Raw genomic sequence first — 21,154 nt, 5'->3', positions numbered from 1 at the left:
CTACCTAGCAGCCCAACTCAGCTTTGTGTCCAAATGGTTAGCAGACGAGACCACATCTGAGACACCCCTGCTACAGTCCCTGATCTCTCCACTACAACTGAAGGAACTTATTTGGGCGCCACATCACATACTGAAAAGCACACCCTTCATAGCCACCCTGGGGAAACAAATCTGGCTAAGAACGAAAGCACTAAGACATCAAACACATCTGTATTCCCCAGAAATACCAATGATCTGGGACCTGTGCAAATCAGACTCAGACCTGTCACACTTCAGAGCTTCGGAGAAGAAAGGGGTCTACACACGGGGAGACCTATACGAAGCAGGCTCCTTCAAAGAGTTCAACTCATTACAGAACATAGACAGGTTACCCACTAGCCAATATCTGTGGTACCGAAAGATACGTGAAATAGCAAGACATAAATGGGACACCTGGCCAGAAGAACCCGAACCAGATCCTCTCACAACCCTATTATATAACTTAGGCGAGGGACAGAAACTGGTCTCCCAAATATACGGACATCTCAATGATAACCTTAACCCAAAAGGAGAGACCCTGAAAAGCAAATGGGAAACGGACATTGGCCGAGATGTCAGAAGGAGAATGGAGCAGGGCGCTAGCATTTCCTAAGGCCGTGTCCAGAAATCATAGATTTCGCTTTATACAACTAAAGGTCTTGCATCGGACATACCTCACCCCACATAAGCTAATGATATTCAATAAGAACGCAAGTCCTAATTGCCCATGGTGCAAAGGTGACAGGGCAGATCTTATACACATGTTCTGGGAATGCAACACAGTGCAATCCCTATGGGCAAAAGTCAAACTGACATATGAGAAGGCAGGCACCTCCAATTATAGTTGGACCCCTGAAGAATGCCTCTTAGGAACATATCCCAGACCGGCAAAACTCGAGCATCGGGTGAAATGAATGGACTTAATGTGCATGGTGGCAAAAAGGCATATTGCCATGTCCTGGAAAAAGCCAGCGGGGCCCAAATATACCGCCTGGCTCAAGGAACTTGTTAGATAGATTAATGCAGAAACGTGGGCATGGGAAGACAGTGTTGCCAGATCCACCGACGAGTCAAGTACCACCCTAGAAGCATGGAGGGAGATAATCGGAACTATAATTTACCCCTCAGACGATAAACCCCCATGAGCCAACATAATCTGGACTATGCAGAACTAAAGAATTTCGGAAATCCACAAGGGAGGGCCCCTAAACACCTAAAGAAACTGCTGTACTCTAAACCCCCCTCCCCTGCACCACGCCCTGCTGAGAACCCCACAAATGGGCAACGAACACTAAACAAAGAGACAGTTAATGTTATTATGTTATTGTTAGGAAAGTTCTTCCTTTTTCTTTTTCTTACTTCTTTTTTCTTTTGTCTTTTCTACTTATTGCATAACATCATAGGTATTGCATTGAATGGCACAGTCGACTTGCTACATGTCACTATGTTATGATAATTGCCAATAAACAAACTTGAAAATAAAAATGAAAGATGGAGGGAATGAACCAGACTTGCTCCCATTGATGCTGAGAAGGTGTTTGATTGGGTCAATTGGTGTTTTCTGATGGCTGGCCTCGCTCACATGGGGTTTGAGGACAGAATATTGAGTGTATTACAGCATTATATACTATCCTGAAAGATCCTGAAAGCAGAAGTTGTGTATACCGGAAAAATATTGCATATGTTTATATTGGGGAAGCCTTACTCTTCATGTAGCAATAGAGCCTCTAGCTGCATCCATTAGGATGAAACCCCTCATAAAAGGGAATCGAGGACTGGAGGCTTGAATTGGGATTGGTCTGATTTGCAGGTGATATTCTTCTGCACTTGATTGAACCTCTCATAGCTATCCCTAAGAAATTAAAGGTCCAAGAATAGTATAGGCTGATATCAGGTTTGAGGTTAAATAACCAGAAATTGCTGCTTTTCTTTCTAGGGACAGTGTGGGGGAAGCAATCTAATAGACCTGGCTACTTTGCCATTTGAGAGTCAATGGTCATCTATTCAATAGCTAGGCATTCACTTGTCACGATGTCCTTGGAGATGCTAAATGAGACTAATTGTCTCCTGCTCTGGAAGAAACTATGAGGCCATGAATGCTTAATCCAAGCTTACTCTTTCGTGAATAATGTGAGAAACCTTAATCTGTCTCACCCGCTAGTCCCCGGGGATCTGTCATCCAGGTGGCAGACCCAGCCAGTGCTTTTAGATCCAATTCCTGATCACCTGGAAAGTTGCGAAAGTTAATAAACACTGTTGAACTGTGGTCTCTTGTATCTGTCTTACTATTGCCACCATGCGTTCCTTACCATAGGAAGACTCAACACTATTAAGACTTCAAAGTTGTTAATCTCTTAGCCTTACACCCTTGCTTTCTTTTATATAACAATATGAGCGAGAGGAGCTCTTCTCTAAGCCCAGATATGGGTATTATTCCACCCTTTCTATAATAGCAAGGCTGGTGTTCAACAAAGGACATTTAATATGTTACAGATGTAACAACCATAAACTTTGTCTTATCCATATTCATCACCAGATCGTTTATTTTAGCATACTCAACCAATTTCTCAAACATATCCTTAGCCCCACTCAAAGTAAAATTAAATAGAGCTAGGTCGTCAGCATAGTGCATGCATGGTACGGTGCGATCACCTACTTTGGACAACAACCAATAGTCTCACTAAAATTAGTGGGAGATCTGCCGTATATAAACTATATAGCAGAGGTGCTAAAGTGCATCCCTGCTTAACCCCCATATAGGTTTGAACCGGGGCAGACAGTCTACCACATCATCCAATCGAATCTGCACCCCGGTTTCATGATGTAAGCCTTTAAGTATGTACAACAGCCATACAGGACAGCCCCACAACTCCAGCTTTGCCCAAAGCTTCTCATGGATTACCCCAGCAAAGGCAGCCCTGAAATCCACAAATATGGTATACAGGGCTGCTCCCCCTTGAGCAGTAGCATCCCAATATAGCCTGTCCATCAATCGTATATTGTGGGTAGTGCCACACCCTGCTCTAAAGTCTGTCTGTGCATAGCTCAATATTTTAACATCATCAACCCACTGCTGCAGAGCATCTAAAACAAAGAATGCAAACAGTTTCCCAGTGGTGTCCAACAGGGAGAGCAACCTATAGTTATTCGTAAGGCTACGATCTCCTTGCTTATAGACAGGCACCAACACCGCCTGTTGCCATGAGGATGGTTTTGTCAGGGAGCTACACATCTTATTGAATAGAATGTTCAATATCCGAGCCCACCATCCTGGATTTAATTTAAGGACCGCATTCACAAGTCCATTCGGACCAGGGGACCTAGAACTATTCAATTTTCATGATTTTATTTTCAATCTCGGCAATTCCCACTTCCAACTGCCAGCCCTCCATCAGATATCTCAGCGGGCATTACATCCATAAAATAGTTGTCCACCTTTAAGATGTTCAAGCCATACTACCTCTTGTATAGGGTTCAGGGTTTTCTCTCTAACTGCCCCCTTGTCTTTATTTAAATAAGACTAGACATATTTTGTATTCCCCTTCCTCAGTACCAGTAACCTATCCTGCCACTGTCTATTTTTCACTGAGTATTTCCACCGCCATCCTCTATAGTTATTCTTAATATGTCCGCTCATGGTGAGTATCTTTTCCTTAGAATAGGGCAGACCTGATGCCACGCGAATTTCCTTTCTCATTCTACGTTTAGCATCTCTAATAACCCCATCATATTTCTTTTTGGTTTTATCACTACATGTGACCAAACTACCTGGGCATTTTCCAATATTGGTAGCCAAGTCTTTTAACCACCTTTCAATGTCATTCCCATTTAAAATATGGAGTGACCCAATCACTAACATCTCCATAGTATCCACCAATTTTCCAATCTTGTAACGATTCCTCTTAGTCCATTTAATAACACTACCAGCCTCATTACACAACAATCCTGAGCAGCCCATCAGATTACCCTCTATTTCTTTAAAATCATCGAGCCCAATTATTAAGGTCAGCGGGTTATGATCACTAAATTTACAATCCCTTACTCAGAGCTTAAAAGTAGATGACAAGAGGGCCTGATTCCCGAACATATAATCCAAAGTTGCCCTAGCATTATATCCCTCCCAAGTAAATTGTCCCTGGACATCGCCCACAGGGTTTATAGTGAGTATTTTGAATTACATAATTTCGAATGCCAAAATGTAGAAAAAATGTTACCTAAAAAAATATTTTTGAATGTCTCTTTTTTGTTATTTTTAGTTTGAAATGGGGGGGTTCCCCCTAACCCTGTTTTTTTTTTGTTACCCTTTTTTTTTTTTTACTCGCGAAACAAAAAAAACATGTACATTGAAAAATAATATATACGAATTTTGTTTTTTTAGGTAAAATGTTTTCGACATTTTTGTCATTCGAAATTATTTTTTCGACATATTAACTGGATACCCGCCCACAGTTCTGCCATTTAACATTTTATGGTCCCATTGGCTTAGGTAATTAACCAATCTATTACCTCTCATATTACCATCCCCGTGACATATTACACATAATACGGTCACTAAACGAAGCGTTCAAATCACCCCCCAAGCAAAACCATAGAGGTTTCTCCATACAAAGAGGTGCTTTCCAACATCAACACCTCTGGTTTATAAAAAAAACTGTACAAATTATATTTTACATTTTATTTTTCAAACTTCTTTTTATTGGTTTTATACATACAAGCTTTCAAAATGGCAACAGGTAGCAAGAGCGCTGCTCACAGCTTGGTTAGACGGTAACAAAAGAAATTAAATAACAGAAACAACTAACATCAGTAGTCCTTGGGAGGGAGGGGAAGAGGGGGCCAGGTGAAAGGGAAGGAAAACAGGAGACAGCAGATTTCACTTCATACGTGGATTGGGGAGTTATTGCATCTCAGCATGGTTGGTCATCGTGCTCGCCTGTTCTTAACTCACAATAGGGTTTGCGGCTGATCGTCTGGAACGTTCTTCCTGCGTAGCTCGCTTACTGCTCGAATGACTCTGGATTATGCTTTGCCCCACCGGTTAGACCTTTAGTCTTGTTTCTCCATCCAACGAAGGGTGGTAGGTTGTCTTGACAGCCCTGGATATTGCTGCGTGTAGTCCAGAAAGGGGGCCCAGTTTTGGTAGAATTTGTCCCTGATCCCAAACCGGAGGGCTGTAATTTTCTCAGCCGCTACTATGTCCCAACACTTGGGACCACCACATTGGGATTGCCGGGCCTTCAAGATTTTTCCAGAGTCTGGGTATTGAAATCTTTGCAGCCGTCAGTCGATGCGAGCACAGGTCGGCCCTTTGGCCGGTCAGAGGGAATTGGCCCTCACCTGTTGCTCCCACAAGACAATTCCTGGATCCCATGGGATTGTGAGACCAGTGATCGATTTAATTTGTTCCAGAACGATTTTCCAGACTTTGGGGCATGTCCAAAGGAGGTGGTATAACGTGCCCTTGTCCGGGCATCGTCTCCAGCAGTGCGGGGGAATAGTGGGATTACATTTGTTGAGTATCTCCGGGGTCCGGTACCACCTGTAGCAAACTTTGAATACCCACTCTTTGTTGGTTATGCACTTGGAGCTTTTGTGCGCTTTGGCCCAGATGTGACCCCACTCCTCTGGATCAACAGACCCACGTAACAAAGAGGCCTACATGTTGAAATGGGAAAAAGACATAGGGAGGGCCCTATGTCTTTTTCCCATTTCAACATGTAGGCCTCTTTGTTACGTGGGTCTGTTCTGTCGAGAAACTGGTATAGGGTGGATATTTTCCCTTTGGGGGGTTTGCTGTGACAGTCCGCTCTAGAGCAGCGAGTTCTCTGCTTCCGTTCTTCTTCATCGCCTCGCTTGAGAGCCAGTGCCTAAGCTGAGCATATCTGAACCTCTCAGTCTCTGGAATTTTAAAAGTAGCTTTGCAGGCTTCAAAATTCTGTAGACTTCCATTCTCGAAGAAGTCTGTGACGTTCTTCTGTCCTCCTTCTTTCCATCTGCAAAAATTATTTGGGGTGATGCCTAGAGTGACGTCCGGATTATCCCCGATGGGGGTGAGTGGGCCTATGGTACTTCTCACTTCAACTGGCGAGCTGCTCTGTTCCAGCTCGCCAACGTACTTTGTGGTCGGCAGGGGTCGTACATTTGGGTAGCCGCCAGACCTCTTCATATGCGGGAGCGATTCTATTGGGCTCTGGCCCCAGACTTCCTCCAGCTCCAACCATCAGGGTTTGTTGATCCTCCATGGGAAAGCCTACGAGAGCTGCGCCGCTAGGATGTATCTAGACACGTCTGGGAACCCTAGGCCGCCCACCGCCGAACCATAATGCGCCTCGGTATTTGCGGTTTCTTTCCTTCCCAGACATATTTCAAGATGTCTGCTTGCAGCTTCTGTACTGCCTTTTTCTGGATAGTTACTGGTAGGGCTAGACAGTAGTAGAGCAGTCTGGGGATTAGGTTCATTTTCAGAGCTGTAATCCTGGCGAACAATGAAATCTCTTGCTTCTGCCAGCATGCCAGATCGTTTCTGAATTCTATAAACAGTGGGAGGAAGTTTGTTTTGTATATTCCTTCTGATTTGCTTGGCAGCTGGACTCCCAAGTAGCTAAATTGCGATTTTGCCCCTGGAATCGGATAGTCAGCTTCTAGTCCTCTCGTGAGCTTTTTTGGCTTGTTGATGCTCATAACTGTTGATTTGGAGAGATTTACCTGGAATCCTGATGGCCCCCCCCCGAATGCTTCTAATTCTAGCCATAGGGCTCTCATGAACGCTTCCGGTTGGGTGACTGTCAATAGAACAGCGTCGTCATATAAGGCAGCTTTATACGATTCCCCTTTGATTTCGAAGCCGTATATCTCCAGGTTGTGGCGGATTCTGCTGGCAAATGGCTCCATCGAGAGTGAGAATATAAGGGGGTATAGTGGGTATACTTGTCTGTTGCTCTCATTATATTGATTTTTTCTGATCTAGCCCATTTCATTCTAAGCCTGGTGGAGAGGGGTTGGTAATTGGCTAGCGTCCATTTTATAAAGTTTGAGCCAAACCCATAGTGCCGTTGTGTTTCTTGTATGCAGCCCCAGACTAACATGTTGAAGGCTTTGTGTGCGTCGAGCGACAGGACCACCATTTCCAGCCCCATCCCGCTGGCAGACTCGATTATGTTTATAGTTCTTCTGATGTTGTCTTGAGTACCACAGCCTGGGATGAAGCCGGTTTGGTCCGGGTGGATTATATCTGGGAGTAGCCGCACTAATCTACTAGCTAGGATTTTTGCGAACACCTTGGCATCGTCGTTTAATAGAGTGATGGGTCTGTATGATGAGCATTGAATTTTGAAATATTTATAAGCGCGCGCACACAGCAAACTAAATCGTATCCTGGCACAGATGGAACGATTCAATGAAAAGGGAGCAGGGCAAGCCCATCTGGATCGTATTAGAACAAACATAGACTAAGCAGGGATCCACAATCATTGGATTTACTTAAAAAGATAGGTTTTGAGACCTGCTCTAAAACACATTAGCGAGTTAGCTTGTCTCAGATTTGGTGGGAGACTTTTCCACAGTCTGGGTCCGGTCACTGAAAAGCACCGGTCTCCTCTTGATCTACACTTCATCCTAGGAATTACGAGGAGGGATTGATCTTCCGACCTAAGGGTACAGGTGGGTTGGTACGGTTTCAATTTGTTTATCAAATATACTGGTGCTATCCAATGCAAACATCTAAGGACCAGGCAACCAGTCTTGAATTTGATCCGATCTTCCACCGTCAGCCAGTGTAATGATCAGCGGAGACCAGATGTGTGTCTGTTCTTGGCTACATCAAAAACCAGTCTCACTCCCTCATTTTGTGCTTTTTGAAGGCGATGGATTTTATTACTCGGTGCACCTGCCAGGAGTCCGTTACAGTAGTCATGGTTTGAATTGACCAACGCCCCCACCACCGCCGCCCGATCTACTCGGGGCACATAGGGTAATGCTTGGCGCAGAAGGCGAATATTATAGAATACAGACTGAACCTGGCTGATTCCTGTTCATTACATCCCAAGTCACTCTGCCAAATACAGCCCAGGTTCTTTACCTTGGTGGAGTATTTGAGGCTGGCTCCCAGAAACTAGGGTAGAGGGGGGCATTTTTCTCCATCAAGGAGATGCTTAGGGCCAAACAAAATCACATTGGTTTTCTTTGGGTTCAATTTTCTTCCATCCATGTACCTATTTCCTCTAAGCATCTAGGGACCAAGGCAAGAGCTTCCTCCACATCATCGTGCCTAATGTATAGCTGGGTATCGTCAGCATAAGAGTGAAACCTGAGATGGTATTTTTCCAGGATATTCAACAGGGCACGAAGATAAATATTGAACAGAAGTGGGGAAAGAGCTGATCCCTGTGGCACACCACAGCACTGGAGGAGGATTTCTGAGAGAAAACCTCCAACCTGGACACTTTGTTGATGATCAATGAGAAAAGATGTAAACCACTGAAGTGCACCAGGGTCCACATTAACCAGATCCTTTAAGCGATCCAGCAAAATGCTGTGGTCCACCGTATCAAATGCGGCGGAGTGATCGAGCATTACAAGCAGGGAGAGTTTACCCGCATCCCCTGCCTGCAACATCTTGTCCCAGACCGCCATCAACGCCGTCTCTGTCCCATGTAATGGCCAGAAGCCAGATTGCAGAGGATGGACCACGCAATGATCTTCCAACACAATCCTGCAACTGTTTGGTAACTACTTTCTCCATGATTTTGCCTGGCCAAGGCAGACCCGCGATAGATCATTGATCGTGGTCTCTCCCGGGTTTCGGTATGAGGACAGTCAGCGACTCCTCCATGGAAGGGGTGGTAGATCCTGTTGAGAGGAACGAGTTGAACAGACTCACCAGCTGAGGTGCGAGGATATGGGCACATTTTTTATAGAATTGGGCTGTGAGCCCATCCGGTCCAGGGGTTGTGTTTTTTAGGGATCGAATGGTGTCGCCCACTTCCTCAGCAGTGATTGGGCATTCCAGGGATTCCAGTTGGGGATGCGGTGGTCCTTTACGGGCAGTTGCTAGGTATTGCAGATGTGTAGATTTGATTGTTGGGGGCGGTCATGATTCCCTTGTGGTGTTCTGTCATAATCTGCAGTTTCTGTGCGCTTGTGTAGCGTCGGATGCCGTTACTGTCTGCTAGACATTGGATATTGTTTTTTCGCGAGCGTAACTTCTTCAGTTTGTGGACCAACAGGCGATTTGCTTTATTACTATTTACGTAGTAAAATTGCTTGGTGTAGGCCAAGGCTCTGGCTGATCTGTCCACTAGATGCATTTCTAATGCTGCTTTGGCTTTTTTGAGTTTGCGGCCTGCTCTTGTGGTTTGGCGCCCTTTGAAGTTTCTCTCTGCTTCTATGACCCTTGCCTCAAGTTTATCTTGCTGCAGTTGGTTTTGTCGTCTGAGCCTTGCCGTGCAGTTGATCGCGACCCCTCGGATGACTGGTTTCATTGCATCCCAGATGATTGACTTTGAGGTATCAGCGGTTGTATTCTCCTTAAAATAATTCTTCAGGGCGTCTGCCAATTCTGTTCTGATGGCTATGTCCGTTAGGATCTGGTCCTGCATTTTCCAGTATTGTTGCGGAGGCTCTGGTAGGCCCTGCACTCTTAGGCTCATAGTGACCGGGCGTGGTCTGATATAACTCTGTGACCTATTTGAATGTTTTCCACACAAGGGATGAGTGCACTGGTCGTTAGTAGTAAGTCCTTGAGTGCCCTTGGTGGTCATGTGAGAAGAATGTGTAGTCCTTCGCTGCCATGTTGGATATCCTCCAGACGTCAATAGTCTCAGTTTCTCGAAGAAACTCGGCCATCCCAATGCTTTGACAAAGTCTTCCTTCATTGGAGGCAGTGTTTTATCCAGATTCGGGTCCGGAGGTAGGTTAAAGTTGCCTCCGATTAGTAGGTGACCTTCGGCAAAGGCGGCAATAATTGGTAGAAGGTTGCGGAGGAAGTGAACTTGTGCGCTGTTCGGGCAATAGATTGCTACTGGGGCGATGGGCAGCTCAACCAGGAGGCCTTTCAGTAGAATATAACACCCCTCTGGGTCTCTTTTGACTGTAATTTGTGTTAGTGGTAAGTCGCTGCTTAACAGTAAGGCAACACCTCTTTTCTTCTGCCCCGCTGAGGCAAAGTAACGTCTTGGGTAATGTTGGAAGGAGACCCCTCTTTCGTCCTTTGCTAAGAGATGTGTTTCTTGTAAGCAAAAAATGTCTGCCAGCTGGGAGAGCCTGTGCTCCACTGATTTCCTCTTGCGTTGGGCATTTAAGCCTTGTACGTTCCAGGTCGTCATGGTAAGTTCATTGTCCAACAGGGCCATTTATGTTATGGTTAGTTGTTTTACTTGGCGTTTTCCTTGGTTCTTGTGAGCCGCCTGGCGCCCTCACGTCAGCTGAGTAGTTTCTTGCTGCTTAGCTTGCTTTGCTTCGCGTTTCATCTTCCCGTGAGTTTTTCCCCTTGCTCGATGCATCCACACCTCCCCGTGCCGTCTCCCTTGTCCCCAGCCCCCAAACCAACAAAAGAAAAAGAACTGGTTTTCAGGTCCAGCCTTCCACAACAGGGCATCCGGCTGGGCCAACGCCACCGATTCGGTCAGAGGCATCTGCGCCTCTTTAGGTTCCGGTAAACTTGCGGTCGTCTGGACTTGCATTTTGTTAGTTCCTTTAACGATGTGTGTTGCTGCGAGGGCTCTATCCCCTTGACTACTTGGAATCCGCTTGTGGAGTCGGAACATTTGCCTAGAGAAGGAGGTTCCTTGGCATCTACTCATTTGTCTCATGTGGGGCGCCATTATGCCCGTTTCCCAGCAGAGCCAGGGAGAATGGTGTAAAATGCTATAAGTGTTAGATCCATCGGAGGAGTCCCTCTTTAGCGTTTTTTGGACGTTTTGCTCTCACTCTACGTCGACCCTCCACCCAGGACCAGGACCTCCGGGGTTCCCGCTCTGCCCCCTCCGTGCTGGGCGTTAATTTGTCGGACTTCTTCTGCGTCAGGGTTCATCTAGATTTCCGCTTCTCTTGGTGAGAGGATATTCCGAGGCTTTTCCTCCCATGTGAAAGTGAGGGCTTTCGGAAGCTCCATCGGTATATGATCTTTCTCTCGCGGACCCATTCAGTCATAGGTTCATAGGTTTGAGAGCCTTTCTTTTTGCCAGTGTAGTTGCAACCAGATCTTGGTATAGGGAAATCGTGGCATCTCTAAAGTGAATGCGGGCTATATTTCTGGCTTCCCGCATTATTTCTTCCTTCAGTCTATAGAAATGAACTCTCACCAGCACGTCTGCTGGTGAGGAGGAGCTTTGTTTAGATCTCGTTCTGCTTACTCTGTCTAGTTCTAGTGGGGAATCATCCAGGAGGGTTATGATGAAGCGGAACAGGTCATTGACGTACGCTCCAAATTCCTTGTCGGAGACTGACATTGGGATTCCCCTCAGGCGGATGTTATTGTGCCTGGACCGGTTTTCTGCATCCTCCTGTTTGGCTTAGAGTGCATCACATCTGGTTTCGAGTGCAGTGAGCCTGTCTGTCCCCTCTCCAATCTGAAAGTTCTGTTCGTACAGTGTGGTTTCGATTTCTTCCGTTCTAGCTTCAATTTCCCCCACTCAATTGTCGAGAGTTGGAATCTTACTCTTCACCTTTTCGGTCCCTTTTTGAAATTCCTTGGTCAGAGCTGATGAATGTTCTTGTAAATCTGATTTCGTAACTGATTGAGTCATCAGGTCGGAGCTGGTTTCAGGCAGGTTACTTATTGTCCCGCTTTTGTTGCCCCTTTTTGCTTTCTCCACCATAGGTGGTGGTAGTAATGCTGCAATCTCTGTCTGCTTGATTGACTTGAGGGTCTTAGACATTATGTCGTGGTATATTCTCCCTACTTCAAGGGGGATGAAATCATGCAGTTGGTACCCCCACCTTTGTTTGAATAGTTTGGATCTTAGCACCCACCAGGGTTGGGGGACCCCGTGCACCCCAAGGGTTGTTGACCCACCGACGTAAGTTCCAGTAATACACTTTTTGCTAGGTTCAGGGTTACGGAATATAGTATATCCTTTTAGATAGAGCCCGGCTGTCTCCTTCATAACTGTCGGGCGCCTTGGTTCGCAAATTTCTTGTTGCGGTGTTCGATCTCGTCACGTTGTCCAGCTATTTTTTTTCTCAGGTAATGATGCGGCTTGGACTTGCAGACCAACTAGTAAGAGCTTCCAACTGTGTGAACCGCCTATTACGCCAGATTGGGTCCTATCACGGCTCCTATGGTCTAAGGTGTTGTCCCTGGAGCTCCTGTTAGTGAGTATGGGGAGGGAGCAGATTTTGTGTCCTCCAGAGGCACTCCGGTGCTCCATGTAGTCGTGTGACCCACTTGGACGGACCACAGCTTACTGGATAGCCGAACTGCAGGATCTGTTGAGGAACCGGTGCATGCGGCTGGATGAGGCTTGTAGCTGTAGGCACCAGGATCCTATGGCTGCTTTGTCTCTTTGAGCGTCTAGGGTTCGTTTGGCCGTGTCTCCAGGACACCAGCAGGCTGGAGGAGTGGAGGCCTGAGGGATGCTGGCCGCCTGAGTGGACCCACAAAGCGGTGTGGCAGGAGCCGCCTTACCTTTGGTTGGGCACCGGATTGTCCGTTGGGTCGGCAGCCGCCGGGGGAATCGAGAATGCTCTGGGTGAGGGATCAGTAGCTCCAGCCCATCCCTGTGTGGAAGGAGCCTCCCTGAGGCCGCGGTCCTCCCTACGGGGCCGTCACCCCTGCAGTGAGTTAGTCCAGGGCGCTGCACAGTGCTTTGCGGATTTTAATGCTGGGTGATGGATAAAGGGCTTCGGCTGCCCGCAGTTGTGGTTGCCTTCACAGCCCCCAGGCCGGGAGCAATTAGTCGTAGGTGGATTGCCACACTGATGCGGCTGGCCCCGTTGCTGGTTGGTGAGGGAGTGCCGTGCGAGTCGGGCCACCCTTGGATCCTGGGATTGGGCTGACAGTTTGTGGGCTTAATGTCTGCCCGGGTGCGTTTTAGTTTCTGAGATCAGGCTGAATTGAGGTTCTCCTTTATTGCCTTATGAGCCATCCCTCCGCAGGCTTTTGCTTTTGCCCTGACCCCTTCTAATTTATGGCACATTTGACCCGCCGTACTTGTATTATTACCTTGACTACTGCTTCTTCCTCTCTGTTATGCTTGATCACAATGCTTTTCTGCTTGTATATACTTACTTCTGCCAGTATCTCTCATTTCTCTAACTACTACTGTAAATTTATGTATGTAACAATGTAACTATGTATGTAAATAATTGCAAGTTTTGCGCCCTGATGCCCCCGAGGCCTGGTGGTGTGCGTTATAAATAATAAAAATGCAAATAATACAAATGCACTCCGGGGTGCAGCAGAGTTGTGGGAGAGGTGGCTGGGTCCAGGACCAAGTCCCCTCCAGAATCCACTTTTATTAGTTGAATTAGTTACTTCCACCCCCTGTTTGCAGCCTCCCTCAGTTGATGGCCAAATTTCTCGGCACCCTGTCTGCTGGTATATAATCATCAGACTCGCCAGTATGTGTTGCAGTAGTGTCCATATCTGTACTGAGTTGGTGTGTGGTGGTTCTTCTACCACAGGAGTCACAGGCTGTGTGGTGAAGGTGGTGGCGTCGGCTGACGTCTTGGGCCTGAAGGGTCCCTTGCCTTACGCTTCCGCCTGGAAGGGCTTCTGCATGGTTTCCTCAGAGGACCCTGGGTTGGGACTGGCACACGGGTAGGAGGCAGCCTTTGTTGTATCCCCGAACACCAAAGTGTGGAGGGTCGTAAGGATGTCCAATGACATTTCCCTGGGCATTGGTTGAGGCATGAGTGGAGAAGCCAGCAGCGGCTCCGGATTGAAACGCCTCCTTGGGCTAGATGGTGGATACTGCTCACCCGGCAGAGATGCCTACATCGAAACGGTCCCAAGTCCCCCTTTGGGTACGAGCAGTACCCCTTGGGTAAATTGTCGTAGTCGGAACTCGTGTAGATGAGCGCATATTCCCTCTGAGAATTCTTTGGTACGGCAAGCAAGGGCAGAGTCATTGTTGCCCACAAGTCAGAACGGTGACTCCCAAGCAGGCCTGAACCAGCCGAGGATCAGGGCCCCTCCTTCTGCACCACAGTGAGAGGTGAGCTAGCAAACTTTGTCTACAAGTGGAAGACCATCACTATGGACAAATGTGTGCTGGATGTTCTTCATCAGGGGCATGGCTTGGAATTTTAACACAGGTGTCCTCGGATTCCTCCTGTGGTGCGTCCAGAGCTACACATGGACCAACTGCTGCAGGAGATTCAAGCCATGTTAAAGAAGGGGGTGATGGAACCCGTCCCCCCGCGCCTCTGGGGCTATGGAGTGTTCTCCAAATACTTTCTGGTATGGTAAAAGGTGGGTGGCGGCCGATCCTAGACTTAAAATGCCTCACCAAATACTTGAAGTCCCAGAAGTTCAGGATGGCCACATTGCAGCATGTACTCGACCATTCCTGGTGATGTTGGATCTGGAAGATGTTTACTTTCTTGTTCCCATCCACCGACAGCATCGAACGTTCCTGCGATTTGTGGTCCAGGGACACCACTATCAGTTCAAAGCGTTGCCATTCGGCCTGAAATCGGCCCCTCAGGAGTTCACAAAGTGCTTTGCTCCACTGGCGGTGCATCTACATCTCAAGGGCATCCACGTCTACCTTTGGCTGGCTCATCCGCTCCCGCTCTCATGCACTTGCAATCCAGTACATGGCAGAGACAATTTGTCTGCTGACGAAGATCGGATTCTCCATCAATTATCCAAAGTCCTGCGTGGAGCCATCGCAAATGCTGTGTTCCTGGGTGCCCATCTCAAGATGGTCTCATACCTGACTGCCCCCTTGGAGAAGAGGTTGGCAGGCATCCGGGGGAAGGTACAGCAGCTGTCGTCAGCGCACTCCGCAACAGTACGAGTGTTCAAGTTGCTGTTGGGCATGATGTCCTCCTGCATCCACCTTATCCTTTGTGCAGGCTGCAGATAAAGCCTCTTGAATGCCTGGATGCACAGTGGCTGCACGTCTCAGGCTATTAGTCAGATAAGATCACCCTCACCCAGGAGTTCCGGCAAGCTCTACGATGGTGGGGAATGTGCCCACATCTCACGCAAGGAGCTCCTTTTCAGATTCCACCGTACCAGACGACGGTCACCACGGATGCCTCCCTGAAGGGGAGGAGGTCCTACACCGGACAGTTGCACGCCAGAGGCCTCTAGCTTCGGGAGGGAAAGGACCTTCACATCAATGTCTTGGAGCTCCGGACAGTTTTCTGGGCCCGTAAGTCATTCCTTCCATTGCTGGGAGGGAAGGTCGTGAGAATCTTCATGGACAACACCACCACCATGTTCTACATCCAAAAGCAGGACGGGACGCACTCCCCAGCGCTCTCCCTGGAAGCCTAGACCCTGTGGCACTGGGCCATTTTTAAGGACATGTTCCTCATACCATTTCACCTAGCAGGCACCAAGAACACCATTGCAGACTTGCTCAGCAGGGAGATGCGTTCCTACCACGAATGGGAACTTCTCAGGATCAAGTATCTCTTCTCTTCCGCAAGGGGGGGACAATCCCAGATCAACCTCTTCGCAGCAGCAGCCAACTCCAAGTGCCAGAGGTTCACCAGCAGGTTCCCTCAGCCGAGGAGCCTGGTTGATGCCTTATTGTTCCAGTGGGAGGGAATCTTCTTGTACGCTTTCCCTCCGTTCCCACTACAAGTGAGGAACACACTCAGTGTCATTTCAGGATGATACTCATTGCTCTTGTGTGTCCTCGACAGATCTGGTACCCCGACCTGCTCCATCAGGGGCTCTGTCCGTCCGGCTGCCTCCGCTTCCCAATCTTCTCACCAGAGAAGAGGGGGGCGATACTGCACCACGACCTGGCGCTGCTGAGCCTCATGGCCTGGCTCTTGCAGCCCTAGAGTTTGGGCATTTTTCCCTGCCGCTGGAATGTAAGAAAATCCTTGCCAAGGTCAGAGCTTCCTCTACTATGTCGTGCTACGACCATAAATGGAAACGCTTCACAGTGTAGTGCAGGACTTGGAAAATTACACTGCTGCGTGTACCAGCTCTGCAGCTCCTTCCATACCTGCTTTCCCTGGCCAAGGCTGGCCTGGCTCACGCCTCTATCAAGGTGCACCTGGCAGCCATATCCTGTTACACCAGGACGCTGGGTAAGCCCTCATTGTAGTCGCACAAGCTCGTCAAGGAGTTCCTCAAAGACCTCTTGAGGACTCTTCCACCAATGAAAGCTCCTGCTCCAGCTTGGGAGCTCAACATGGTCTTCGCAAAGCTTAAGGGGGCCCCCGTTTGAACCAATGCATCGGGCACCACTGATGTTTCGCTCGTGGAAGAAGGCTTTCCTCGTGGCGAACACCTCTGCCAGGCGGGATGGGGTGTGCCAGGCACTCTCTTGCAAGCAGCCATACTTGTCCTTCCACGCTATGAGGGTGGTGCTGCGCCCCCCTCCCTTTATGCCAAAGGTTTCTTCAGAATATCACCTCAATGAACCTTTGGTTCTACCAGTCTTCTTCCCCAAACCTCCATGCCGGAAAGGACACTGCATTCGCTGGACGTTGCTAGAAGGCTGCAGAAGAGACCACTTCAAGAGTTCCTAGATGCACGTTTGGCAACAGATATCAGGGCCCTGGGAAGACAGGTTTCACCTGACACCACCATCTGTCCACCGAGATCTTTCGGGGTGGAACCCGCAGCACAATCTCACTCAGGAAGCACCCTTTCGCATTCCGGCACATCAACCCACAGTGACCACGGATGCCTCCCTAGAGGGTTGGGGAGCCCACATGGGAGAATTCCACATCAGAGGTCTTTGGCTTCCAGAGGAAGAACTCTTACACTTAAATGGCTTCGACTTAAGGGCAGTGTTCTGGGCCCTGAATCCTTCAGACCGGAGCTGCAGAACAAGGTAGTTCACATCTTCACAGACAACACCCCCAGCATGTTCTATGTCAGCAAGCGCTCTGATTCGGTCTACGGAAGCGCAGGTGCTGTGGAAATGGGCACCCACGCACAACATGTTTCTGATTCCTTTCCATGTGCCTGGGACCCACAATACGATTTCAGATTCTCTCAGCAGGGAACTATGGTCATACCACGAATGGAAACTTCACCCAAGCCAAGTTGTCCTCCTCTTCTCCAAGTGGGGATGGCCGGAGATCGATCTGTTTGCTACAGGGACCAACAAGGAGTGCAACAAGTTTGCAAGTCGGTTTCTCCAAGGGAGCATGGGGAACGCATTCTCATTCCGATGAGGACTGTTCCTTTACACTTCCCCCGATCCCTCTACTACCTTCAGTATTCAGTAGACTCAAAAAGAGCTGCTGTTTGATGATCCTAGTGGCCCCAGCAAATCTGGTACTCAGACCTGCTTCACTTGACGGCAGCTCCATTCATCAGATTAGCCCCACTCCCAGACCATACTCATTAGAGACGGCAGGTCAGTGCTACACTATGACCCAGCATCCCTCAACTCAGCCCTAGAGCTTGTGAGCAGTCCGCTATCCCCAGACTGCAAGAGGATCCTTCCACGACAAGAGCAACATCTATGTTTACGTTGTCCTGCTACAAAAGCAAGTGGAAACTCTTTACCATATGGTGTGCAACTCAGCAACTGAATACGTTACACATTCAGGCGGCACAAGAATTTCCATACCTCCTGTCATTGGTTGAAGCTGGACTAGCACACACTTCCACCAAGGTGCATTTAGCAGCCATCTCACGCTGCACACATGCCACAGTTATCCCTTCCCTCTGGTCTTGCAGTTTGGTTAAAGAATTTCTTAAGGGACTGTTTTGGACTGTTCCACCTGTTCCAACCCCTGCTTCAGCTTGGGAACTCTGTGTGGTCCTCTCGAAGCTAATGGGCCCTCCCTTTGAGCCTCTGCATAGAACCTCTGTGGAATTTTTCTTCTGGAAAAAAGCGTTCTTCATTGCCATTTATTCAGACAGGTGGGTGGTTGAGCTGCAAACCCTCTCCTGCAAACCTCCCTACTTGAGTTTTCACCAGTCTAAGGTGGTCCTTCGCTCAAGCCATTCCTTAATGAACCCTTGATTTTACCAGTGTTCTTTAGCTCTCCATTGTCTCTGGTGGAGTGATTCCTACCTTCTCTAGATGTTGCCAGAGCCCTCAAGTTCTATGTGGCTCGTACAAAAGACTTACAAAAGTTGTCACAACTGTGTGTTGCCTTCAGACCTGTTGGCAAGGGCACTGCCCTGTCAAAGTCTTCCATTGCGAGGTGGCACGCATTTCCCACTGCCATTGTCTGGCCAACAGGCCCCCTTCCAGGAAGACCAAGAGCACACTCAGAAAGCTGTGGCTTCTACCACGGCGTTCCTGTCTGGTGCTCCCTCTGCTCCACATCTGCAGGGGGGCCACCTGGAGGTCTATCCATACTTTAACAAGGTTCTACTGTATCAATAGGGATTCCAGGGAGCAGTCCCGAGTCGTCCAGGCCGAGCTTTGCAACCTGTTCACATGAGGTGAATGTTCCAGAGGTGAGTTGGTTACTTCTGTTGAGCTGTGCCTCTGCCGTTTTTGGTTGTGTATATGTACTACTGTATAATCATATTCAAGATAATATGATCCCTGAAAGATCCAGTGCTGGAGAAGGAACAAGTTAATTATCTGTAACTCCTGTTCACCAGTATTGGTATCTTTCATGGATTCACATGCGGTCCTCCCTCCTACCCCTCTCTGGCTCTTCTTGGCTCATTCTGCCACATTACATGCACTGACAAATATGAAGATGGCCATGGGTGAGACTAAGGGGACCGGCCTTATTGGCTGTGGCAGTATGACACAAAATGGCTGTACTAGAGCAGTAAAGTGACAAACAGTTTAAAAATGTAAAGGTAAACTGCTTTAATGTTACTGAGGATTCCCAGCATGACAGCAGGGAATATTCAAGAGTATGTGAATCCTTGAAAGATACCAGTGCTGGAGAGCAGGAGTTATACAGGTAAGGAACTTCTTCCAAATTTAGTCTGCCCAAAACCTGTGTTGACTAACTTATGCTTTAACCTTGCATTGTATATCCCTTAACAGAGACATTGTTAGTGTTGAATACATTATGTTGATGCCCCCAAGACATGGTGACATTTCTGTTTCTATTAAAAGGAAACTTAAGTTGTACCACTTTCTGGTATGTAGTACACAATGTGTCATTACTTTACACCTGATCAACTATAGATTCATGTTGTCAAGAATGTGTTTTGAGATTAGTTTCCTGGCATATTTGAAACTTTTATCTCAATACATGATAACCTTGCTGGAGACCCACTGCTGCAAATAAGTAGGCATTTCTTCTTTCCTCTACGTACCACTGTATTTCCTTTCCCCTGTAGGTGCCGCACAGCTAATGTGGTTTGAGAAGTTCTATGTCTGGCTACAGTGCGTAGAGAAGTACTTCATCTATCCCGCAGTTGTGCTCAATGCTATCACTGTTGATGCCGCCACAGTCAGCACACAGCAAGACAAGACCTGCATCTAGTAAGTATCAACTCATTCTTTGTCTTCGTCCAGGAACGTTTTTGAATTTTGTATTAATTTGTAAGGTTGGGTGGATACTTCAACTGGAAGTGACATGCTTCAATAAACAGTACATGTAACAGAGTCATTCCTTATTCAGGGTGCTTTTACATAGCTGTAGTGATTATGTAGGTGGTAGTGAGCCAGTTCTGATGGGTGATTTGTGGATGCGTGTAAATCGGACATTTGGTAGCAATGGCAATACCATATATATGGTATCCATGTAGACTGTTAAAATTGATTTTCTGAATCAGCCCTGTGGACTGATCCTGAGAGGGCCTCCCTGTTCTGGTGAACAAAGAAAGACACTAATTTGCAGCCAAACTCAATCAGGGAAGTGTAACTAAGCAGCAAGGTTTAGACTTGGGAAGTGTGAGAGTAGTGAAGGGGGTCAGGTAAACATACTGTCACAGATGGCACAGAAAACACTGAGTCACAAGGACAGTTCAAGGGCTTTTACTTTCATTTTTGTGGGCTTTACTCATGTGCTGTCTCCCGAGGGATTCCTCCCTTACCCAGGTGTCCTTAACCCAGGTTAGTGCTAACCCCTCTGTCTTGTGTTTGGCTGGAAGTGTCTCCCAAAGATGCTGGCCATCTAAACTCCCTCAGGGATATCCAAACTGTCACTACTTTAACCAAGTGTTAGTGTTCTGATGGGGAATTGGGGATAGTCCCTGGCACTTGCTTAGTTGGATTCAGCTAAATTCACTCACTCCCACACTTACTTCTTCCTTCCTCCTGTTGATCTTTTGGTCATTCACCACTTCCCGTTTCCTCTATCTTACTTCAATTTCCCTGCCAATCTGGACCTGTGTTCCCCTCCTAGAATGTGTATGTGCATATGGAAGTCTTCAAAAGGGGGCTCAGTCCCACCCACTTTTACCACACAGGATCGCTGTGTAATGGACATAGCAGCATATGATTTGCAATGTCCTTGTTTGTGCTTCGGGGTATGCTCCCAAGGACCAGCTCAGTACTTTTAGGGAATAGTCCTTGGTGATCTTGGGGATTGCTCATTTCGGATGTGGCCCGACTGTCAGACTAGTGCGACGGCAGAGCCTCTGTTAGGCGTGAGAGCTGGAGCGAGGATGGAGGAAGTCGCCGGACGGACATATGCCGCAGCCTGAAAGGAAGACTCCACCAGTGAAACGAAACACGGAATCAGGAAGGGCGCCGCTGGCCACATGTGAGCCGCGGTGATGTGAAGGCTTCCGTGGCAGCTGCAAGGTGGCGAGGACACCGCCAGTGGCAGCACCAGGCCACATAGAGCTGCACTGTTGTTCGACAGGAAAGCCGAGTGCAGGAGGCTGGCTGTCTCGCCATTGTTCTGAGCAGTCGGGCCCTTCCATCTCTGCAGGATCCACACACAGAGGCGAGGATGTCAGGGGATTGGAAGGATGGGACTAGGTGGAGGGCCCAGAGGCAGGGTGTCCTGGGCCTTCACATTCCTGTAGGACTGAAAGGGGAATGGGCCTTTGTTACAGCTTGCCATTGCGGTCCAAGAGAGGCTGGGCCCTGGGAGGAACATCATTGGTCCATGGCCT

General features: G+C 48.0%; 1 protein-coding gene across 2 annotated transcripts in view; it reads left to right on the top strand.

Moving 5' to 3' along the window:
• Positions 1-21,154, top strand: part of PCNX3 (pecanex 3) — a 1,956,057-nt gene that overhangs the window by 1,244,357 nt on the left and 690,546 nt on the right. For both annotated transcript variants that reach the window (XM_069644841.1, XM_069644840.1), the window contains one exon: positions 19,427-19,571. In XM_069644841.1, the coding sequence (XP_069500942.1) occupies positions 19,427-19,571 (145 nt within the window). The remainder of the gene's footprint in view (positions 1-19,426; positions 19,572-21,154) is intronic.

This window comes from Ambystoma mexicanum, chromosome 2p, assembly GCF_040938575.1.
Source record: "Ambystoma mexicanum isolate Mex_15411 chromosome 2p, UKY_AmexF1_1, whole genome shotgun sequence".
NCBI classification, from domain to species: Eukaryota; Metazoa; Chordata; class Amphibia; order Caudata; family Ambystomatidae; genus Ambystoma; species Ambystoma mexicanum.
This window is presented reverse-complemented; position numbering and strand designations above follow the sequence as displayed.